General features: G+C 30.8%; 1 protein-coding gene across 1 annotated transcript in view; it reads left to right on the top strand.

The window, feature by feature from the left end:
• Positions 1-27,325, top strand: part of LOC131850435 (uncharacterized) — a 165,479-nt gene that overhangs the window by 115,060 nt on the left and 23,094 nt on the right. The window contains exon 2 of the mRNA XM_059200649.1: positions 15,351-15,489. Within this exon, the coding sequence (XP_059056632.1) occupies positions 15,351-15,489 (139 nt within the window). The remainder of the gene's footprint in view (positions 1-15,350; positions 15,490-27,325) is intronic.

Below are 27,325 nucleotides of genomic sequence, written 5' to 3'. Positions count from 1 at the left end.
AGTTGATAGTTTGTATTTAGTATTTTAACTTAAAAATTTAAAATGCGACTACTTTATTTAAAAAGCAACACGCAAGTTTCAAAGACAACTTTCCGAATGATCGGTAGATTAAAGAAATAAGTAAGACTATTCAGAGGTATTTAAATGTAAGTTTATTTGAATTAATATTTTTTTATTATACTCTATAAATATCGCCTTCATTGTACGATATTAGTTTTTTTATTATGTGTAATATACTTTTTACATTGTTTGGTTTCACAAGATTATGTGTTATGATGTAATTAAACTTACAAGTTAATAACTTCATAACACAACATGTAATAAATTACACCTAAAGTAGAAAACAATGAAATACAATTTTGGATGTGGAATATTTCAACTACTAAGTTCATAATATACATTTACAACACCTTCATTCGTCTGACCGAGGTACCAATGTTGATATGTATCCATTTCTATGCCAAATACAATGTGTATGGTAAATTTGATTGACGGTTAGTTAAACTGTTAAAACCCGAAGAAATAAGTTTAACTGTCTTTATTTTAACATAGTCACTTTAGAATATAATTTTTTTTATTATAGACAAGAGTGTAGATTCTACAAAGAATTCAATCTAATAATCTAATAATCCAATGAGAAACATACAACTTGCACAGAAAGACTGTAGCGAAGCGAATTAGTAACATTAATGTCTTGTCATAGAGTTCACTATCAATAGAGTTAGATCTTTAAAGTATACCAGGCATCAATAAAACTCCAATTTTCAATAAACTCTAATAAATTGTGGAGACCTTTGGAATGCAGACGGAAATATTCTCGTATTTGCTCTATTAAAAAGAAGCACTTCGTGTATGGGTATTCCCGGGCGCAGATAGATTTAATATAGATGCCGCTACTGCCTTTAGTACTTGAATCTATATGAAAAGCGAGTACCCCATATTTATATAAAGGAGCCAGATTCGATATGCTTCAATAATTCTGAGTGCATATTACGCCGTCAATTTTTCACCAATTGCAATTATTTTATTATTCATCTATATGACTATTGCCACTTATATAATACATATCACAGTCTCAAGTCTACATATATCAGTCGGTTTTCTATTACAGCTAAATAAAAAAATATTTATGTGCGATAAATTATGGTAATGATTTCATTACAATGTGATTATTACTACTCCTTATGTTGTTTAAGAAATTAATATTTTTTAGTACTTTGGATGGTGTTGGACTTGTTTAGTTATGTATATCAAACCACATTCGTCATAAATTTCATAAAAAAAACTGGTAAAGATTTTGATGGTGTTTAAGTGGTCACTTCATATTTATTACGGAAAAATCCTTCCTTATAGATGTCAAATTAATTTAGAAGTTTATTTGTTTCATCTCAGAATCTCTACAGCTCTCTTGAGCTAATTAGTTTAATCGTAGTCTTCATGGCATTTAATATACCCGTAATCTTTGAGATAGATAAGACTATCATACTTATTAATAGGTCTTTTTATTGCATCAACAACGGCGTTGAAAGTCACAATCTACAATTAAAGGAAGAATCTGGTATCATTGTTTTCTATTAATTATTTATGTTGTAACATTACTATGCTAATGAATGCAAGGCTCGAGCTGGCGGTAATAATATAGTGATTCGACATCGGTGTGCGGCCATACGCCAAAATTACTGATCTGAAACTGATACGCTATCTGGGAATATGTACGCTCAAATATTCATTTATTCGAAATAGATACATTATTTATTTCCACGAAAATAAAGGTTTATGTTGCGTAATATTTTGTACTCATGTCTGTGAATAAAACGTGAACAGTTAAATGTGAAATATACTAGCATGTACAACATACATGTATTGGGATGGAACTGACTTCTGTCATACATCTAACGCTAGTGTCAAACCCAGGACTATATAAAATTTTTAAGTCTAATTTGCATAATAAAGGTTATTTAATATTATTATTACTATTTATATATTTAAGCAATCTCTTACAATCTTTACTTAGAAGATATGAATAAAGAGTAAGTGCACCACTTGGTGTAAAGAACAACAATTAAAAAATTGTATTGATGTATAGTGTTGTTTGTAGATCAATACAAACATGGTGGTTGTTATATATGCGTACAAATAAAATATGTCAATATATTTATATCAGTTGTCTAATACACATAATACTATACAAGCTCTGCTTAGCTTGGAACTAGATAGCGCTGTATGAATTATCCTAGGTTTATTATTATCCATTTTTTTTGTAAAATAATAAAGTTGGATAAATATTTTAATGGTAACATTAAAAAAGTATCCTAGACTATAAGATATATAAAATTATCTTGTTTTATATTTTAATTACAGAATAAACAATAAAATTTACATATTAATATATAAAAGTTTCTCAATAATAAGTAGTTAAAAACATATAACGGGATCCCGTTATCACCAACTTAAGTCCGGATCTATAAAAACTATCGCTACGTAGAGAAAGTCAACCATATAGAGGTACTCGCCGTTATATGGTATTCAATAGCTATGTTTACAAAACACAATCTCATTTATATAATTCGACCTTATAACCGACTAAACTGCATACATAACATCCAGTGCGTGAACAGCGTGAATGATACCTTGATCTCATCAAAACCAACTCATTCGTGCTATCTACTTGGACCTTATTTATTAAACAATAGAGGCGGAGTTCGCAAAATTTAAGATTAACTTAACTTTGTGCATAATTAGCAAACGTAACGAAAGCGTTTCATTCACTATTTGACGCCAGTTGCGTAGTTTCGGCTAATGTGGCTAAGGAATACTAAATAATTAGCAAACACTATGTAACACGGACATCTATTATGTATACTCCATTTATTTAATAATGAACATGGTCTTTACATGGTCTTGACATCCTAGACAGTAGATTAACTGCGGTCTGATATCCTTAATTGCATTTGTTTTGGATTTTTTAGTATATCTCATTTGGAAAATAGATAAAAAATGTAAGGAAATGTGTATTGATTGGCCATATTTAATCCGTATCAAACGTGAAATGAAGAAAATACCGAAATTATTAATTTCTTTAGTTTGAATATTATTATTATATAAAACCATATTGCCTATTGTTCACTAGTCACTAAATAAAGGTAAAATGTGACTTAGTGAAATTTAAATCTAAATTAAATATTTGAGATGTCGATTGAAATGGCATATAGTAATATTTGAGGTAATAGTACTATTTGAACTCATCTGATATGCTTAATATAGGAAAACACACCTGAGTATAATTGAGTCATTAACTTCTCACTCATTTACCTTCTAAGGACACATTTGGGCAGGGCCAAAAATCTGGGTCACGCAGCATCGTAAAATTTAAAGACCACTTTCTTGTTACTGTGACTGTATACGACGTTTTTTTATATTTAAATAAATAAAATAAATATGTGAATGTAGTAAAATGAAAATGTCATACTTATATGTAATTGTGTTTATTCGGGTTTTGTTCTGCTGCATTTTTCTTTTTACTAATTTAAATCTTTCTAATTAATAATTTAATTGGAAAGTAAATCATACAGTATATTATATAAATACTGCATATATATTGAACGGTTGTCAAGCGGTTCAGTAAACCGCCATATTTCCGATGGCCGCAGGTGCGATTCCTCGCACGATATAAACATTTGTATTAATAACTAGAATTGATTATATTTATCTAGGTGTTTCCTATTTATATTATATATGTATTTACAAGAAAAATATATTTAAGTATTTATATCAGTTGTCTAGTACCTATAATACTCGCTCCGATTGGCTTGGGACTAGATGACACAGTGTGAATTATCCAGGATATTTTATTATTAGTTATTGTCTTAAATTAAAGTTATTATTAAGTTTTTCATGTACTACGTATTTCAGAGGAACTAAAGTTTCTAAATGTATAAATGATATTAAAAATACAATACGAGAGACTGGCTGGTGTGGACGCACGTTTACATCGTCGTAAATTGTTTCCTAGAATAAATAATGTTTCTTATCTTTATACCTTTATTGTAAGTGCCTTTTTATTTTTGTCTCAGAAAGTGTAATTTGGTTGTGTGCCATCAAAGGTTTTGCTTTGTGCCAGTCATTTGTTCTGCCCCACTTTCCTTAAACCTCGTGAATAAATCTCAACATCATGTTTTTTATTCAATATTATCATTTCATATTATTGTCATTATAAAAATTAAATTATTGTTTGAACCGACAGCTTAAGGGTGGTGAAAATTTATTTTATATGAGATATCTTTGTCAAAACTGATTTCTTTGGATGATTATTATTTTAGCAATAAATTTTTTATCTTATTATTTAGCACTCTTACTCAACTTATTATTTAGGAACTCTTTGTAATGGCTGCATCAATTACGATATTGTTTAGCATATATGTACGTAATATTTGAAATATAGGACAACGCTACATTTGTACCCGATAATCAATAATAAGTATATATTCTAATGTTTTTATTTTATTTTTGTTAACTTATTTTCACTCATGTGCCGCCTACTTCATTTTTAGTAATACTCTCTATCATGTTTTTTGTCTGGAAGAGATTGCGTTAGCGATAAGGCCACCTTTTGTAGCTTCTTCTTTCTTTAATGTATTCTTATATTTTTCAATGTATCTATTTTTAAAATTGATGCATTATAAATAAAAATTAAATATATAAATCAATACAGTTATGAGGAAACATGGATAGAACCAAATGAATACTAAATAAATTTCTACTTATTTTTCAGTTTACCTGTACATTCAAAGTTATTACATATTTACATATTCTGTGTGTATTTAATTTTGCGGCCACATGCAACAACCAAAGCAGAGCAAAACAGACGTAGCTTATTCTATTTACACGGTTCCCTGAAACAAATTCAACATACGTAGAATCGAATCACTAATTAAAATACCGACGTTTAAATATTTATTTGCAGCGTAAGAGTTTATTTAGACTCGGTCGAAATTCACATACGATTGGTAAACTTATACATTATTTTATGTATTTATAAAAACTTGTTTGTTTTGTAAAATACATTTACACACTATCTGCTTAATAATTCATTCACTTCTCTCTACTTATTAGATAATTACATAACTATATAACATTGTTTTGTCTTACATTATTAGTGTATTTAAGTTTCTGTACTGAGTTGTAAAATATTTGCCAATATTTTTTTTATTAAGTATGTAAATATCTAATTGCAGAATTAATATATTACAGATATTGACTAACATTTATTAATTACTTTTATGGATGTAAGATTATTATTTAAAATTTCTATAGATATGTATTCTAATTCTAATCAAATAGAATTAAGTCCAATGTGTTTATCATATAGTATATGTAGCATACAACAGTGATTACTGATCGACATTATTCATATTGTAAGTACGTACCTAAACACTTGAGTATTTAATGAAACAGTGTACCTTCTCAATTATATTATTGAAGGAGAGAAAACTTTTACAGTTACAGCTTAATAACCATGATTTTAACGATAAACCGCATAACCTAATAGATTTCATTCACGTGAGCGAACTATAATTTTTTTTGCATTAACATTCGTCAGCAGTTTACAATGGATTTTCTTTACTTTGTTCATTCAACTGTACGTAACAGTAGCGAATTCATTTCTGAAGTGTTTCAAAGAGATCCAACAAAAATATTTTGTTGGTTGTCGTCGCGGACGAATAGAGGCGTCGTTCAAACAAAAGTAAAAGGGAAAGAAGACAAGGAATTGTAGCGATATCTATCTGGCGGACACGATGAATAAACAACAGATGTTTATGTCACTTTCCCTGAAGGGACCGAAGGGCCTGTGTGCATGGCTCGAATTTATAAATAATCAATTTCACTATACTTTATTTACATAGCCGCGTTCTATTTTAAGATTATTTCTTACGATATTCCCTTTCCAGTTTCTTTGATAGACATTGTATTCTTGAAACTCAATGCCAATTGAGAATTAAACGTCTGTATTTCGTCTTGTATATTCTTATAAATAGTATCAATTTAATTTCATCAAATCTATTAACAACGATAAGTTATCTCTTGTCTATTACCTACTCTTTATAGTTGATTTTACTTAGAGTACTTAAATTGGCGCGTTTTGATTATCACATTACTATGAAGAACTATAATAATCGGACTGTATCCGCTTACATCATAACTTGAAACAATGTCAGCCTCCAGTGTCTAAAACAATAGCCTTCGGACATGTCTATTGTCTAAATAACGTTCAAGAGTCACTCTTAAGTAAAGAATCTCTAGTTCTACAGTATGTTCTTCACAACATGCCAATATTGGCAACTTATTTGATTGATTTCCTATATTTTATTATGTACTTATATCATGTCTATTGTTGTCACCTCATCACCTCACAGGGTTGAATAGAAGAGAAAAACATATTACGCCGACCCCAAATAAATGGGATAAGGAAGAAGCAGATGATGATGATGATGTAGTCATCTCATTAAATCCGTAAAGTGGAAGAATACAGTTATCGTTGAGGAGGTCCAGGCTAGTCTATAGATTATATAAAGATATCAGATAGATTTTCTATGATACATACCACAATTATTCGTTTCATATTATAGATCAAACCTCAGTCCGAGTTCGTAATAATTATATTACAAATATAATACTATGTTTTGTCGTAAATGAATTTTTCTTTATAGTTTCCATAATATTACAACCAAACTCATTCCCGTTAACTTGTGGACTATTGAGAAACTGGAAAGTTTCCAATTTAGTTTAAATAATAAACTGCACAATTACTACACAAGATGACTACGAAACTTTAAATTTTAGGTTAGCGCAGAGTGCCATTTTATGAAAATTTAAAGAGCCAAACTTTAGTAAATGATGGAATAAAGTTCGTCAGTGTTATGAGACTTTCAGCTTGTTGAAGATTGCCGTGTATGATATCAATATTAGATTTACTAGTTCTCGCCCAAGGGCAACGGAAAATATGGACGTAATAAAGAATAATCTAATAGAGAAATATATTGCAGACAATAAGGAAAAGGAAAGAACCGAAATACAGTCCGTAACAAACAGGTCGTTTATCTTGTGAACCAGATGTAGGACTGTGAAATACAAAATCGAGGAAGATAGAGAAGTTGGGATATCCTAAAGTTTTAGCCATAAAGTATAGAATTAAGAATTGTCAGTAATGTAAACAAACCAATTAATTGTAATTATCTATGTATGTATGTATGTATATATATATATATATATATATATATATTGTATTTAACGAAGTAGATTTTCTACAAGCGCGTATGTTTGTCTTTGTAACCTGGTTTGTGTTAACACAGAAGTCACTTTAGGATGTTCTTGGTGATGTTCATGAATATAGTATTATTACTATCAATCCAGTGGGTTGACAGCCTGCTTGCCACTTAATTACATAAAAAATTGTAAATATGTTAACAAACATGAGTTCCCTTTGTCTATTATTACCCAATGTCTGAGTATTATTCCATTCAGTTAAAAATAAAATGTTTGAATTGAGAACAGCTGTTCGTTGAAAGGCTTTGTTAAATATGTATTTTGATACTACAACTGATTAAATAACAATCAGAAATCAAGACAAGAACTCCTGACGTTTAATAGGATTCGTATAAATGATAGGTATTGAATTTCGGCCTACTCATACCGATCGATTGTACAACCGAAGGACTTTTGTAACTTTATTCATCTTTCCGATATTACCGACACAATTGTTAACATTATATTGTCGATTCAAGTTTATTTATAACATACTAGCTATGCCCGCGACTTCGTGAGCGTGGACTCGACTTTGATAACATTTTTAGTTATCCAAGCTTAAAGGCTTAAAGATACTTTTGCGTTCATAATTTGAGCAAGAGTACGGAGAAAGTTCAAATAACATTAAATTATACTCGAATAGGTTGATTCATGTAGACAATAACTATACATAAAAACGTCCATTCGTATTTCATCAAATAACTTCCCGAGAATTTTCCAGTTAAGAGGTGATTTTGAAATTTCGCGGATTTTAAAAGCTTCATAAACCAGCTGAACACTCAATAAGCAATAAAACCGTCGTGCTGGGAATCTCGTCAATAATTCATCACCTACTTATTCTTAAAAGGATTCATAATTTTCTATTCATTTTATTAATGGTTGTTAAAGGCTATCCCTGCGAAATGTTTGATTAAATATAAGTTGGTGTAATAAAGTTATAAAGAGGTAATGAGATTCGATATAACCTGTACCGTCATTTCTTTACGGTTTTCGAATATCGACATTTAGAAAAATATACGTAGTATTATAACTATGGGCATGGTATATAATTTTTTAACGTATTCGTTCATATAGTCTGTCTATTTTCATTGGAATTTCTTAATTTTTGTGATATACAAACTACTGAATACTGTTCTATATCCTTTATTCTTTAAATTTATATACCCATAACAGTGTGCGTACTTCAAATAATTATATAGATATATCCGCGCATTAAATTTAATAAATAATACATAAACATTTTTTTTTTCATTGACTATGAAATGTAGGTATTTAATTTTTAATTAATTAAAAGAAAAATTCTCTTACATTGCTTACTGTCACAATGATAAATTATTTATTTATGCAAATTTTTCAATCAAATCCTATACATAAAAAATGCAGATGTTACAGTTCCTATAAGGTCAAAAACTAAGGGAGCTGTATCGCATTGCATTAAGGTTTATATAAATACGATAAATAACAAATAGCTACAAGTCTGCCATAGCTGAACATTAATAGACTCGGCATTGGATGAAATTTCATGAGACAAAAATATTAGTCTAGTAGTCTCCCTAAAATGGTTATACTAGCCGTTGAAATTTACTTTTTTTTTAATTTCAATAGGGAAGACAGTTTTACGTTGTCCATCTAATGAAATCCAGTGTTAGGTATACATAAAATAAGTGCAAGGCTAACACTAGCCTTATAGCATATCTACTATAAGGCTAGTGATATTCTTAAAAAAGTCGAAATGCACAGTCGAGAGTGAGTGTGTTTAGTCGTATCTATCGAGTGTTTCCAGTAGTAGTGGTAACAACATCACTAGAAACAGACTAAGAAACTCGCTGTCTTAGACAGATTAGACTGCTCTTGATAATTGTTTACACCCACCGCCATCTCCAGTCTACCCGTAACCAGGCCATTTTTAAACGTGTCGAATTATCGAGAGCTCTTAAATATTGTCATGATAAGTATCTCATTGTTATAACGTGTACAATAATAAAAATTACATTGCATATATTATTCTTATATTATGTTTGAATGAATTCTAAAACCGTCGAACCCTCTTTATATTCTTTAGTTCCGGAAGTTGCAGCATCTAATAGAATATCCATTTATACCGAGCCGTTGCTACTCGGCTACCGCCACTATTGTAATAAGATTTTCTTTGTCTCCTCACGTCTGTATGAAAACAGTAACACGACTAGAAAATGGGGAAACCCAATGAACTGGCAAAGACCATAATATTCTTTATGTGGATATATATTTAGCTTTCCTATTTTCGAGCTCCGTTCGTTACGTCCATTGACATAAGACTCCATTACTTTTTGACATTATTTTGTTGTTGAGCACCATGGTATAACTAATCTGAGTACAATGATTTGCTGTAATATTTATAAAAGGAATTCGATATTGGAAATTACGTGTCGATATTTATGACTACATGACAAGTAAATAGATACAAGACAATCGAAAAATAATTTGGTAAATCGAATAGAATTTACGTATCTCGTATCGTAACGATATAATGATAAAATTATAACTAAAAATATTTCGAACAATTATTTCCTAAAACTCACATAGCAAATGAATGTGACGCATTTAATACCCGAATATTCTTTTTCAACGTCACATAAAACAAACCATTTTAAATATTAATCAGGGCTTATTAAATTCAAAAAGTACGGCATGACGACACGACGTCAGGAAGTCTTTGAGGAATTAATGTAAAAGCAATTTTCTTCTGTCTGCGACAAACCAAAGGGACAAGCAGACCGCATATTGTATTAATCCCAGCCACTAATCTAAAATACGGCGCAGCGTGCTGACTGGGCACCATCTCTTTTCTCAAAGTCAGCACCGCAGCTAATAAGCATCCGAGCGGCCTTCATTAAGCCAAGCCATGAAAGAGAGCTATTGATTTTGTTCAACTCGTCTTATAAAGGTAAATTTGCCTCGAACGTCGTTTAGTGAGCTTTCAAAAGAAACCAACGCTGTCGCAATTTCATTGTACTGTACCGTCCGTCCTTCAGTTAACGGCTATTAATAATGTTCAAAAAAGTATAGTTGAATCTATACAAGGTAGGTATTGCTTGCGTTATATTAAATGGCCCTATTTTTTTTGAAATAATTATTGATGTTTGTATTCGAATTGATGTAGTATTCTATACAAATGGTGGGATTTGTTTTATTAAATATAACATTAAACAATATTTACAATTAACTTAATAATTGTATGCCAAACAGGAGAATAGCTTTATGCGCATAAACACTGGTATATAGTAAATAGATGCTGAAATTAGTGCAAGTACACAAATATAATAACAAGCACTACCGAGTACTTTGTACCGTGCAAGGAATCGAAACTACGACCATTAGAAAGACCATCGAGGCCTAATATTCTTGTTTATTTCTGTATTTCGTCTTAATAGCTTTGTTACATTTCTTTGTTCGACTTCTACAGTAATTACTTTTTTACAAATTGTTTGAATTCAAATAAAGAAGTAAACCAAAATCACCAGCGGAAAATTCAGTGGCATCACAAACATTAGTACAAACTGCGCTATCTCAAAGTACAATAAAACGTTTCGTTCAATATCCAAAGACTCTTTACGACCGGGTACGAAATGGCTAGGACCGTTAAAGGGTAGTTTTAGAAACCTAATAGGTATTTACAAAAAAAATGTACTGGGGTAAATTCTTTTTTATTTTTTAAAGTTTTGTTTAAGTATATAAAGGTACTTAATTATAGAGTATTGAATTAAATTTTTCAATGCAGATTTGCAATGAAGCACTTTTGGAAATTTTTTTAATATCGATTCGTTTGAAATATAAATGACTATTTACAAAAATAACATACCTATTTATATATTCTATCAGTTCTAATATCCATGCTTCATTCGCATTGTTCGGATCGAGATCGTGCGCTGTGTTTTAAAATTAAATTTTCAACCAGAATATTCCCGTATTAAAGAATCTTTTCTCATTCTTCCACATTTTATTAAAATTTTATTTAATATACAAAAATGTAAGCAATCTTCGGAGCAGAAAATTATTCTCATTTTTGTTACTGTTCAAATATTTACTCGCTTAAGTTTTAGAACACAAAATATGAAAGGGTCACGTCGGCCCGCGCTGACGTCGCTACCACGTCCATCGGCAAATGGCGCGAAAAATTATACACTCAGGATCCACTAAGGTTCCGTAGTACACGAGCGCGTCGTAACTCACAAGTTTGCAAGTCTACGACTACTTTTCGCAATATGTGTTGTACACAATTGCAAGGCACGTCTGATATTTACTAATGTGTCAATGTGACGCCATTATTGTGTAAACATTTCTCCGTTTTATCTCGCTTCGCAATATAATTCCGAGATTTCTCTGTTGGTTTTAGTTACACTATCATTTTTCGAATGTTCTGTACCACATTAAAAGTAGGTAGTGGTAATGCTATAAGGAATTCCTATATATAGAGTAACATTACATTTTACAGGAGTTGGCACCTTTTTAAGAATTATACCAAATTTGTATCTATGCAAACAATTACTTAACAAAATTTGTTACATAGATTCATGGTATAAAAAAATATTTCGTGTTGTAATGCAGGCCTGTACCTAAGTAACAATATTGGTGATCTTTCTTCGTAAGCAAAACGGAATTAAGGAACTCTTAATTCGGTTTTGCTTTATAATTTATAGAAAAAAATGTAACGTATCTAAACAAAAAAGTCTAGGGGGTATTCGCCTGTCCGTAATCAACAAATTATGAATGTCTGTATTTTCTTTAGAATATTTTATTGTACAGGGCTAAAAATAATCTATACAGATTGTTTGAAAAATTAATTTGCGCGTTCATAACAAAATCGAATTGACATATGTAGATACTTGTATTTTTTTTTTACGTACGTTGTAGTAGTTCACGTGCCTAATGTTTTATGTAGTACTAGCTATGCCTGTGGCTTCATCCGCGTAAAATTTATAGCCTATATGTTATTCTGATGTGTAAGCTATAATACAGTAAAGTTATATTACAGCAAAATCCAGCAAAAGAAAGAGTCAAAATAAACATCCATTCATCGCATTTATAATATTAATAATAAAATGTAAAAGTACTTCACAAATAAATCTATGAATATATTAGTGAGAATAATTAAATATGCACGTTTCTGTTTTAAACTTTTTTCATGATTGTTTACAATTGTACACATTATGGTATATAAACGATACTTTTAATAATTTTATTTATGAGCCTTCGATAACTTCAGATCTCTATTAGAACTGTATATGTGATATGTGCTCCTTAATTTTGCGAAACGTCGAATACCTATAGGTTACTAACCATCTAACGTGCTACTAAATCGGCATAGCAACCCTAATCTAGACTAACTCTCCCGATTTCTAGACGCTTCGAAATCCAAGGATGTTCCCTGAGGTCGACTCACTGGAAATATATGGCCCCTGATTTTCCAATTAGGTACAACTTGAAGCTCATATTTCCGTTTCGGATGGTAAATTGCCACTTCAGAGTTTAGATGTTTGATATCGCCGGTGGTAACGGTTATTTGCTTCAAGTTTGGTGCTCCCGTTTCCTATTATTATGACGTACTTAAATATAATTTAGGAATAAATAAAGAAGTATTAATATTTAGGAAAGAGTTTGTATTTGGAATGTAATATGATTAAGTATAAAATCTTAACAATAAGCGGCATATTTCAAATTGAATTATGGTTCTTTTTGAGTGATTAATTTTATTAATTACAGTTGTATTATATTCATGTGTTTATTCATTATGTTTAACCATTAGACTATAGTTGGAGTATTTTTTTAATAGAATTTAAAAATATTACCGATATTTTCATTTTGCTTATATTTCCATCAAATGAAAAGAGAGGTATAATTAAATTTACAATATGTCGCTTATTGTTATAATTTTATACTTTATCACATTATATTCCAATTATAAACTCTTTCCTAAATATGAATACTTCTTTATTTATTACTTATTGTTATGATTTTTATCATTAATGCGTACTCAGTGTTATTAATTATTGCCTAATGCGTTCTTCATAACACCAACAATTTTTTCTACCAACGATGCTCTCTCCATTTTGAAGTATAACTTATTTACAGGTTTATTAACATGAAATTGTCCGTTTGTTTAATAACAGAGTTATTAGTCATCAATCAAACTCATTAATTTATCTAACTTTAGCATAACAAAAATATTAATTAAAATATACCGAGGGCTGTATTTTAACGATATTTTTATGCAAATCACCCGATCTCACCTGCCATTCCACCGATGGATCCCCAATGAATCCATTTATAAAATAATTTATGTATACTCCGAAATCGCGAAAAGTTGAATTTTAATGAACCATTAAATTGTTTTTCAGTAAGTTCAGCTTATGGTTCAGTACCTGTGTAAAAAATATGACAGTCATTTATATCTTAATAGTTATTTTAATAAGAATAATAAAGATTAATACACATTATTTGCCTAACTTTAATTACGAACCCCTTTATTTGTTCTTCCAACTGTAATAATGTTAGATTATGCTTGTTTAGTTGTATATCGGAGATCTACCGGAAAATTTGGACGTCTATTCTCAATACTGACTTTATTTATTTATTTATATAACTTCAATGCACAAAATACCACGGTAAAAGTACATATGGCAAATGCCTTAAGGCATACATATTGTTGTTCTTATTGATTATATTTGCACAGACTACAATTTTTCTCTGCACAACCTGTGGTTGAAAAAAGTATATACGACACATGAAAACACATGCATATACATACACCAATACATATAATATAAATATATATAAATCAAATATACCGTATACATACCTTTAACTTACGTTAAACTTTACTGTTATTTCAATATAGTTTTTACTGACATTAACGTTAGGGGGCCAGTCAGCACTGTGTGAAAAGTTATCAGACATCCATAACCGCAAATATGAGTGAATACACATAATACCACTGCAACATAATATTTCAATGCACTTCATTGTTAGCGAAAAATAAATTGGAAAGCTGCGATGCCATCACCAATCACAATATACTCGTATGTACGATACTGGCTGTATATAATTTAATGGCCCATAATGATTGTGGTTTATTGCTATGAATATGGACAAAATAATTTTATTAAATTGCCACTCACCAACATTGTTTTAATATAACAGTTGTGGTTATTCAATATGGAAGTACATACAAATCCATACTCTATTATGAATCGTATGTACTTTTAATCCCATAGGATACTTATACATATATATGTATATCAATAGTTGACATCGCAGAAAAGCTTTGAGAGCAAATTATTACGTTTACAGAGACTATTTGGTAATCTTTAAAGATAAAGTACTTACAAAACTTTTTTTATATAGCAATCGTAAACAAGTTAACGACCTACTTTATGGTAAGCGTTAACCGGCGCCTATATACATATATGAGCACTACGGGTTTCACGTTATCATGTGATACCCAAATTGTATTATCGAAATTAATAGCACAGAATACACATATTTTATACAACGGCAATGGCAAAACAGACATCTGATGGAAAGAAGCAGCGCCACTGGCATCACATCATTATGAGACATCTATGTTACCCTCATGCATTGCCATTCGTATTCATAATTACAAGTATATAATCACATAAATATATGATTCTCTAATATCCTCAGAATTGAGTCAACTCATTGCATGACAGATTTCTTAATAATTTTCTGTAAGCAAATACAAAACTTAATTCTTTTGTTATACCAAGTAGGTGTCAAACAAGCATTCGGCACATATAATAGTAAACGATTACCGTAGCCTATGGACGACTGAAACGCTGTCACGTGCGCGTTGCCAACCCTAAACATTTTCGATAGAAGAACTAATCTAAGATAGGGACACGGCTTGGTTTTGAAGTTAGCGGTATCTATATGTAAAATTAGAAACAAATAACAATGTTACAATATTACATATGTAATGCTTTCATACTCAATAATTTCACTGTCATATCTTTTAATCATATACTGAATGGACTATAATTTGTCTGCAGGGTTGTCGCTGACGCCGTTCGTAAGACATTGGCAGTCGGTGGCGTATGAACCGCTCAGCCAACACCGGCACCGCCGCGCCGCGCCCCACCAGCCGCCGTCCTCAGAACCGCTTCGACTGTCCTTTCGAGCCCACAACAGGTAAGTTCACCTAAAACTTCTAGCTACCTATTTACTTAAAAATCTGGAGGTCACAATTGTAAAGCCGAATAAACAATTAATTGCTATTGTTTAAAACCTTATGACTGAAAGTATACGTTTCCATTTCTGATGTAAGTTAAACGTAACTAATGTGGAGGTTACTTTTATTTTATTAAAATCATCTCTTATCTATACATATCGAAACACGGCTGTCTGTATGGTTTGTTTAATTTTTATAAACTGTTTACGCAATGGATTTTAATGCAGTTTTCAAATATGATTCAATAGGAAGGTTTATATGTATAATACATCCATATTATAATACAAAAAGCCGAGAAATTGTTATTGTCAGTCAGATTGAAACTCACAACAATTATGGTTTGTAAATCGGGGCCCAAACCACACCCAAGTTATACCATAAACCAATAAACTTCCATATAGTTGCATTCGTCACGAATGAGTTTAGTAGTACCGAACGTGCACCAGACTAATCCATTTGTATAAATTGAAAGTGGTATTGATAGTAAGCGTGCTGAGCCACCGTTGCGGTCCCCTCCATTCGCTTAATTAAAAAGTTGGCGATCGGGTCGAATGGCTATTCATGTTTCCTTTATGACTGTGTTTATACTGCATTGAATCGATGTAGTGCATTACAGATGTATGAAAGGACATTGTATGAGTTACTGGTGTGTATTCACATAGTAACTTATATTAACGGCCAACTGAGTCCGCGTAAACTGTGATTAGAATAAATAAGACACAAAGATTTTAGTGCTTTAATGAAGATTTTTTTTTGTTTATTTTATAAATGTAAGGTAATTTTAGATGTTATGGATTCATGAGGTCTTTAATGCACTTTAAGATGCATAATATTATAGTAATTAGTGGTAAACGTGGTAACATAAATACTACAAAGTTTGTAATAAAATAGCCTTAAACAATATGAATTAATGTTTGTTAATCTAAATAAATAAAAAAAAATTACTACAATGCATTAGTAAAAACCCCATTCAAATCGAGTCAATTATTTCTGAAATTAGCGTTCGCAAACAGGTTAAAATTCTAACAGTTATTAGGTTTTGTTCTGTTACGTTGATCTATAAGTGTGTAGTACTACAATGATAGTATTCCTCATATAGCTTCCATGTACAAACTACAGTCATTTTTATTATTTGTATCGATTTAAACCGGTTAAGATGTTTGAAACCTAAAATAACTCGAATCGTAATTTAAACCCGCAGTTCATCAACTACGTTTAATTTGTATATGAAATAATATATTAGTATATATTATGTATAAAATAATATTTACCTACTGTATGCACAAATAAACAAGTTCTCCTCTTGCGCTCTCTAAAAAGGAGGTTATCACGCGATCATTCATTGATCAACAAGCAAGGAAGTGAGCAATTCACGCTGATGATTGTTAACAACATAACAAGTGAAGCAATAAGTGTCATTGGCGGCCATGATTGCAGCACGTCTCCATGGGGGAATCTAGGATAAATAGAGCTCCACATATCTAACTGTAGTTGTATAACTAACTATAGTTAGAATTGAACATATCGCATTGAGAATGCACTACTACTTAACGTTAGGGATGTTAATTCACTATCAAATATACATATATTAATTTACTTATGCATTTTCCGTGTTTGTGATTTCATAAATATCTTTGAGAACTACATTAGAATACATATATTATGTTTAGAATAGAATAGAAAATAATTTACACAAATAAACTTAAAATTTAAAACACTTTTAAATAGTCCTCACTTATTGTTTAATAAATATATATATATATATATATATATATGACGTAAGTTGGACTATGTATATATATATATATATGTATAGTCAGACTGTAATACGTCGTTGCATAGATACATCAGTTTCACCTATTTTAGGCAGGTTGTAGAATGCAGATTAGACAGTGAAACTACGGAATAAGAGGCCTGACATATTAGTCCTCTGGAGTAACAAGTGGCATCGCGGGTGATATGATCGTAACACACGTACATGTATAATTGTATAGGCAACGATTTCGGTTATCATCAAGTAGCTGTTTGTCATTCCATTTACAATTAAAAAATATTAAGTACTTATTTACATAAAGTATATTTAAATATTTCTGTATCATCTATTTGATACCAATAAAAGCTTTGATTAGTTTGTGATTTTTTTGTGAATAATAGTGGAATGGTGCACCCGCCTGCGCTAACGGTTTACGCTGGCGGTGCACCAGTGGAGGATGACAAGATGAGTATGAGATCAGGTCAGTTAGCCCATCGTGGTAAATTCGCCATGAATTTATCACGATGGTTTCCAGGGGGAACCGCATGGAGGTCAACCTGACATGGTGCATTGCTAGTAATGGGGTCATGAGTCCACATTACTAACAATCCCCTTCCCCCCTAGTTTGGGATTAATTGGCGCCGTGTGAATTACCTTTTTTTTTGTCTTCTATCCTTTATCTACATTCATTATGTAGTCTAGCGGCTTAGCTTATGCTATCCAGTCCATTAGAAGGGTTATTCTTAACTAACGATAGTCGCAGGTTCTAATCTTTGCACTGTACGAACATTTGTATTCATGAGTTTGTTTGTTTGTATTGGTCTGGGTGTTGTCTATGAGTATTATGTTAAAAGAAGTTATTATATTAGTTCTCTAATACCCATAATGGAGGCTCAGCTTAGCTTGGAACTTGATAGAGCTGTGTGAATAGTTGAAGGTTATTATTATTTATTTAACGATGTCGTTAGCATTATGTTCTCTTAACAAGTAACAAAGAGACCTGGGATGAAAATGTGTAAAATTAATTTAATGTAATAAATTGTAAACTTTGGCCAACATTTGAACCAGGTTTACTTTAATTAATATCGTGAAAAATGTAATGTGAAAATATTCATATATTTTCACATTGCATTTTTCACGATAATAAAACTTTGTTTTATTATACATAATCCGTGTTCAATTCAAGGCAAATATCGTTTATTCCGTTTTCCACCTATAATGCATCCCGAATTTCCAGCTGCGGAGAATTGTTGTTATTTATGTCTACATATTTTAAAAATATTTCAATTCTATGTAATAACTTTAATTTTTTTATTTAAAACATGATCACGTATTATGTTTTGTATATTTCAGGGAATAGTTATTGCATTGAATTATTCTCTGGTGTCTGTTTATAAGAGAAAAAGTAAAATCTTATAATGCAAGTTAACTTACCATACATTTAATTAAAAGTCAATGTTCTTTCAATGATTTGTTTTTACGCAATCATAGCACATGACACTTTATATTAGTTTTGATTTTTTAAATTATATTGCTAACCGGGACTCAGTAGTCAGCATGGCTAGTGCAACCTATAGTCGAAAATGTATTGCTAGGCTTATAATCATTGATTTGAAACTGTTGATGGATATCGAAATTTTGGGCTCCCTTTGGGTATAATAAATGGATCCTTGTAATCAATCATGCTACCCTCTACATTATTAACTACTTACAACGGTGTTATAGTATCAGATAACCGAGATTGCAATTGTCCTAATGGATGTTAATATCAGTTGTTAAAGTATATAAAATTAAGAGTTGTCTTGTATTTAAATGGTATCTTGCTAGAATATTTATTTAAATATTTTTTCTTATGTAATTGTAACAGCTACCAATCTGATAATCCTCCCCATATTAAGTAGCAAGAATGGTCTAATTCGAACCCTTGCACGGTGCAAACATTTGTATTCATGAGTATGATTGTTTGTATCGGTTGGTTCTTACTACATATATATTACAAAACGTATATATATGTAGTAAGAGAGGATGCGGAGAGGAAAGATGTATTTATAACATTTGTTTAGTACGCAATTAACAAACTCAGTTTAGCTTAAGACTATTATTAGTATTATCATCATATATTGATATTTCTGAGAAATCGGTAAGCTTCAGTGTCCTATAATTTCACAGCTTACACAGAAATAAGAACTATGTATTTTTTAAGCAAGATATATTGTACAATACATCAATTACGTAGAAAAACAGCCTGGAAACTTTTATGACGCAAGTTATGCTAATGAAAGTGGGAAGCCAAGAAAATGTTTATTTTAAATGTGATGGTTATGGCAAGAAACCAAAAAGTAAGTGTAACTTTTTAAGTTACACGTAATTACCTGTATTTTCTATACTTTTATGATTATATAATGTTATGAAAATGAGATGTATTTACGTATTATAAATAATAATAGCCCAAAGACATTCACACAAGGACATCTAGTTCCGAGCTAAGCAGAGCTTGTATTATGGGTACTAGACAAGTGATATATATACTTAAATATATATATTTTAAATACATATATAATATATACAAAAATACCTAAACCAATATAACAATACAACAATCCTACTTAAGAATATAAAATGTTTGTATTAAGCGAGGTACTGAACACGCGAGCATCAGAAGTAAACCGGTGTGCTAAACCTTGCTGCTGATGCTAAACCAGCTAGATCATCCAGATCATTATCTATGCATACTATACTGTAGTAGTATAATTAATTTGGAAGAGATTTGTTTCCTCCTACGGATAACATCTTAATATGCAAATTCATTTAATTTCCGCAAACAACTATTTTAATTAGTAATCAAAATCAATTACAAAGTAAATTTCCATTAGAAATTGAACACAACAACAAGATCCAAACTGCTGATTGTCTTGCCAAAACGGTTTTGTTCGAAAACGTGTCCCATACAATTTGAGTTTGAATGTAGGTACGTAGATATATTAATATGAAACAGCTTCATAACTTCTGCGAACTTGCTTATGAATACTGAATATAATTAGGTTTAATATCTGCAAAGACCACATTTGTAATCAATCTAAACATTCGTAATTAACCGCATTTATAGTGAACAGTTACAGATATTGAAATTCTTTGACGAGTGAATTTACTTAATTAATAGTAGGTATTTATTTATTTGAGATATATCTACAAAGTGTACATACATAATACACATACTGTAACGACTCTTATGGGGTAGTTAAAGTCATTGTCAGCTGTCGATTTTGTGGTGAACGCAACACTTATAATATGGTATACTCACTTTATTAATCTTTATTACTTTAGGAACCTGTGTCCATTTTTGGTACATCAGTCCTATCGTACCTTAATTAAACTTCGTACTTTAATGCAATCAAAAAACATTATATAGTCAACAAAGCAAAAAAAAAGAAAAGCTTAGACAATACAAGAAATAGTGGCCCTTTAAATCAAATCATTTGTTTTGGATTCAAATACCCACCCACATTTTGCTGGGTATATTTGAATACAAAAATACTTATAATAATTCAATATTAAAAATACTTAGACTTTGTTCAATTGTATTTATTTTGATATGAGTTTTATTATACTTGAATTGAACATTAAACTAGGCGTAGCTTGTTTTGATTCACCGTAATAATCATTTTATGAAGAATTTTTACTGTATCTTATATCTCAATATCTTCAGATTGCAATTTTTTTAGGATTACATAAAGTAGATTACTACCTAAAAATATGGAGTATTTTTATCTTATCTGCCGGGTGGATAAATTTAATATCATAATTGCTTTATTTTCAGCAGTATTTTTAGCATAAATTGTGAAAAAACATTGTTATAAATTACTAAATATTAAATATGATATGGATGCCATATAACTTGAAAATTCAATTAAAATTTCCGATAAGTGGTAATAAATAACGCAATATATAGTAAGCTACGGGCGTGCGCCGAACTCGTAGCAGTTGCCTACGACGTAGAACCACTGTTCGATTATTTATTGTTATTTCTATATTGTTAGATGAAAATTTCATTTTGTATATCATGACAAATTTTATTCTTACTCAAATAAATTTATATATATAAAATTCTCGACGCACAGTGCATTTTATATGTATACTCAGGTCTGAGAATAAGTTGTTTTCTACCCTTTATACTCCTATGTGATAAGACCCACGCTAAATTGTTTTTTTAACTTTTCATAAAAAATTCATGCTACCCTAAATTATGATATTGTATATTAATAGCGATAGTAACTTATATGGCTAAAATACATATATTTGCCGGATCAGCTGGTACAGTTATATATAATACATTGAGCGGGAGTTGACCCTAAAACCATCGGGTTAGGAGACAATTTTTTCGGACTATTCTAATGTTGGCAGCAGCTGGCCTTTACATCCTCACCGAACTAAAATGACGCAAGGATGAGGGAGGGGGCACTAATCTAGCTAAGGAGCTTTCTTTCTTCGAAAGATATGTCTGGTCATCATTGGACCAGTCTACATTTTCTAATTTCTAATAAAAAAAAAATCCTATCCATAGATGTTTGTATCTGTGTATAACAAAAGCTGTTGTTCATATTTTCATACGTATAAATACCGAAAAAGAGATGGATGGACTGTATAAAAGATGATATGGTGAGAAAAAGAATAAATATCAAGATGACTGCGAACAGAGATGAATGGAAGATAAAAACATATTACGCCGACCCCAAATAAATGGGATATGGAAGAAGCAGATGATGATGATGATGATGATGAAAAGCCTATAAGACATAATTTGTGTTAAATTTTTCGGTATTGTATTTTTTAATAAAAATACCTGTTCACATTTTAAGTGTACTTAAATTTACCACTACTGCGTTTTTAGTGATATATACATACCTCGTCTGTACAGACTGTCTTCCCGTCTTTCATGAATATAGGTTTAGCCGTTTAAAGCTAAACAGTCAGAAATACTCACATTAACATTTATAATATTAGTATATCCATACTTATCTAGTACACAGTATATACTTATCAAAGTGTATGTATCTACATCACATATACATCAAATTAGAACAAAAATAGCTACACGACTGAGGTGTTTAATTCAAATTACGCCACGTATGTTACATCAAAGAGATTAATGTGATACACTCCGTGTAATATAATAAATTACGAACAGAACAAACCGCCACAAGTTCCACTAAACTGGCTATATTTAATGTTATAACTTTGTTACTGCTTACGGTGAACATGTAGATATATATTGTAGTATATTATTAAAGATATAACACACATATAATCATATATCATGTTATTAGTTAACGATCTTCAGCAATCCAATTTATCTGATTCGATGTTATGTCATTATTAATAATGAAATCATATATTTCTCCAGAACACATCAAAAGGAGATTTTGAAATACTTTTTACATATATTTTTATGCTTTTATTTCGATCTTACGAATGGGATACTGAGAGACTTCTGCCTGCGAAGACCTTAGTCTAAGGACTATCTCATGTATCTCGTTTTTCATACCTAAGGGTATGAAAAACGAGAGATACATGTATACGTGTGGGATACATTACATTTTGTAACTACTAAATATGATTAGTTACCTAGTTTGTCTGTACTAATCTTATAAAAAGATATTTTTTCTATTTTGTATATCTGTTAGTAAAGAATAAAAAAATATCCGATAATAATCATTTTTTAATCTATAGAAATCTATATTATATTCGATTGATGAGCTGGTACTCTATAAACATATAAAAAGGCACTGTGAATTCTGTGAGAAATTTACGAAAATCTTATTCCAATGATCAATCTATATTTATACCAATCAGCTGTCAAAACTAAGCCGGGTCGTCTTATCTCAAGGGCCTTGTAGTTCAGTTCACTTAAGATTGTATAGTACATCCACATGTTGTTCAAGTTTTATACCTACTGCGTTTATTTTGCCGCCTTTCAGATTTACTAATATATATATGAATATATATAGAAGCGGTCAAAATGAAATTGTAAATGTAAATGCAAATGAATTAGCAGTGCAATGATAACAAATAAATAATTAATAATTAATATTGTAATGAAATGACGTTTAGCATGTATTATTTTTTTATTTTGTTTTACTTAAAACAATACCGTTTCAACTTGTTTTTATAATTGTACTTGTTGTCAAGTAACTGAAGCTGGAAGGAAGCTACTAGCTGTCTTAATAATGTCACTCGATTGAAAATTTTATCCGCTGTTATAAATGTTAACAACTTTACAATTCAATTCTGAGCATACCTTCATCATAGGAACAAACAACATATACTAACAGAGCACCTAATCTCGAGAGCTCAGGACCTGAGTAAGATTAAAATTTTAATGCAGAAATGAGAATCCCCACGGGAGCGTGCTTGCTTCAATTTTTATAACGAAGGGTGACGCCCCGTTTCATTTGTGGATTATTCAAATTTCAATTCAGTTATATTCGATTTTCACTGACTTCAATACATAATTTAATATAACTGATTTGATATACCCGTAGTTCCATTTCTGTTTAGTCGATTCCTGTTGATGGTAGATGGTTTTGTTTTATTTCTATTTGCGTTCTGTAAAAGTTATATACCTACTTACGAAATTAAAATAAATATAGTTATTATTATATAATGAGTACATATTTTATTTGAAATGAAAAATATATACTAATTATTATATAATAACTACATAATATGTTTTAAGATATTTTACGCGATACTTAAATACAAATTAAGTATCGCAATCATTCACATTGCAGAATAGAATAGGTTGAAGTAGAATGATAAGGAACGCCTCTTGTTAGCATTAAGTTCGCCTTCTGTACCATGTTTTCTTCGGCGAATTATTTTTCCAACTTCTGCAATAAATAAATATTTCTTTATTGCAGATTATGGCTTAATACAGCATATATGTTTAATTAATTATTATATAGTTAAATAGAAAACATCAGTACGAATAATCGTAATGATGACTACAAATGTTTGGGCCGTGCGAAGATTCGAACCCGTGAAAATCCGAATTAAGGCAATGTACTAAAGAGTCTAGAGGCCGCCGCCACGTTGCCTAGACTACCGAGGTGGTCGATGGGTGATAACAATTTTTAATTACAGAAAATCTACTAAACTAAATTACAATTCTATTCAACGAATCTTTATGCATTATATTACTTCGACCGGGTGATAGCACCCGGATTCCAGAATCACATAGACTTATATGTAGGTATAAGCCTATGTTAATGTGGAATAATGTACTTTTCTGACACAGAAAGAATTTCACAAATCGGTGCAGTGGTTCCAGAGATTATTTTTCTTTAAAAAAATCCGCTCTCTATTCTTGTAATGTTGGTATAGATAATAAAATATGTATGTAGGTAGTTAATCATTCCAATCATATCGATCCTGTTTCAATTACTTCATAAACAAACGACCCGACTAATTTATTTAATTTGTTATGACACTATGCATATGATTACACGCAGAATACTATATTTATAGTAATTAATGATAATGAGCACATAACATAATATCTTCCTTTCTGGTTTATACAATGGAACGTTTATAGGTTTTCGATGATTAATAAAATCAATCATAACTTAATTAAATATTGTTTCAAATTTATTATGGTTCTCAACAATCTATTCACGTCCTTAATTATTATATAACATTTATATTGGTTGTAAAAGTTAATTTTGTTAAGTGAAACAAAACTCGTGAAGTAATTAAAGATGAATAAAGATTACTAAATGGAATAATATTTCTAATTTCTACAGTAAATCGGAACTCATGATAATCTAAGGAATTAGACGGGAACATGCAACTGACCACAAGGTTAATTGTGTTTTGTAATATCCACTAAAAGTCGTCCCAACTTACAAAGCCACCGGCTTTCAAAACCAACTAAACTGTCGCCGTTTGAAGTCTGACCAAACCAAAGATTAGCGCAGATCCGTTTCCAATACTTTACGTTATATTTCACGGAGTCAAAACAACTAAATATTTCTTCTCTATTCGTTCACGACTGTTGGATTATTGTTAACTGTCGAAGTCGAGTTGTTCCCGGCCCCATAACCCCGGCACTATGACGGCGAGGAGGAATTCCGTGGGTTTTTCATATGGTTGGGAGTTCGGCAGTAAACGCTCATTCAACCACAAATGCGTCCGAAACTCCATGATACATTTCCCCAACTAAAAAAGTATTATCTCACAAACAACGTTACAATCAGGCAAAGGTCATATATATCACATGTACATTTACTAATAAACAATATATGTTGTAATAAGAGTCCTCCATAATATTAGGCAGTTGACAAATATCATTTCTAATTCTTTAGTCTTTTCATTACCTTTTATTTGCTACTTTACTCACTTCACTTTAGAGGAAAGCCATTATAATTATATTTCTTCGTACTTCTATTTTAATTTTTGCCTATTAGTGATATTTATGAGGTAGACGTATTCTTCCCTCGAGACTTCGATGGGCCTTATCTATAGTTTTTAGTCTCTTATAGTTTTTATTTAATAAACAACAACCAGTCGTACAGACCTCAATTTATATAATCGACAGATTTCTCCAGAGTTTGATAAAATTCACGAAATTCAATTGCGAACATTTATTGCGTTATCCATTAAACTTTTCTTCCGTAGAATTGTGGTATATATTTTCTCTGATCACCCAGAATGTGTTTGGGGAATTGATCAAGGGGTACCTCGTGGTACAGTCGACTTCATAATTTATTAATTGACAGTCTATTAATGGTAGTCTGTTTTATGTTAGAATCAAAGATACAATATTTCCGTAATTCCGATGGTTGCCAGTTCGATTCTTGAAGGATACAAACTTTTGTGATCATTTATACGTTTATGCAGGTACTGATCTAGATGATAAATATGTATATTATGTATATACATTGAAAAAAAAATATTTCTATCCTTTGTTTAGGTGCCTAAGCGTAAGTTTTGATTTGTTCGAAACTATTATATATGCCGCTGTGTGAGTTGTCTTATTGCATAATAAAGCAAAGGTCTTCAAAAGATACAAAATCCGCGAGATACAATCTTACATCCATGCACAAAAAAGCAGTCATCATCATTAAAAATTAAGCATCATTAAATTTTTTAATTCCATATATAAAACTGCTTTTTTGGACAGAAATTTAAAAAAATCTATTGAAACATCCATTCCATATAGAAATCTCCAATGTTCGTGATCTACACACACTACTTAACTACATTTGATTAAGTAAACATTCCATACTGCAAACTCAATCTTTGCTTAATCTCAATTATGTAACACACAGGTACTCGGAACTTTAGTTTGTCAGCACTTAGTATTCCAGGTGTTTAAGAACATTAAATGTCAATATACATAAACCGCATGCTAGAAGTTTCTTGCTGTTCTAATACATATGAAATGCTTTAGAATTACCGCACCTCGGGATATAAGCTTCAACAGATCTAGATTCATTGCAACGTTCACAACATTAATTAGTCCGCAAGTCGTCTGTGGTAGGGATGTTGCACTCAGAGTAAAAAATCTAAAATTTTTGCGACATAACAATCGATGACATAAAGAACGATTTAGAATAAAATATTTTTCAATAATCCTTTTACTTACATGAAAAATAGGCTGGAAAAAACACAGGAACAGTAATGGATTTTTCAGTACATCTGTCATAAAAATGTGCACAGAAATTATATCATTAGAACTTAAATGCTTGCAATCATTTGTGTAAAACGCAATTTACGAGAATCTTCTATCCACGGAAACTTATTGGTGTTGAATAGCCTCGTTTTGATAGTGTCGGTAGAGATTACATATAATATAAGTGAGTAATAAATATACCTTCGTGACTATAATTTTAAATGCTACCTCATTTAAAATTTAACCGTATTATGAACTGTGGACAATGGTCGAACTCCACACGTGGCATCACAGGAAAGTTAGAAATATACATAATTTTTGGATGTTATCCCGAAAATACGACATTTAAAGTCTATATGTATAGATCGTAAAC

This window comes from Achroia grisella, unplaced genomic scaffold (genome assembly GCF_030625045.1).
Source record: "Achroia grisella isolate CSIRO2021 unplaced genomic scaffold, CSIRO_AGI_Agris_v1 utg770, whole genome shotgun sequence".
NCBI classification, from domain to species: Eukaryota; Metazoa; Arthropoda; class Insecta; order Lepidoptera; family Pyralidae; genus Achroia; species Achroia grisella.
Note: the sequence above shows the minus strand (reverse complement) of the source record. Positions and strands in the feature narration are given on the sequence as shown.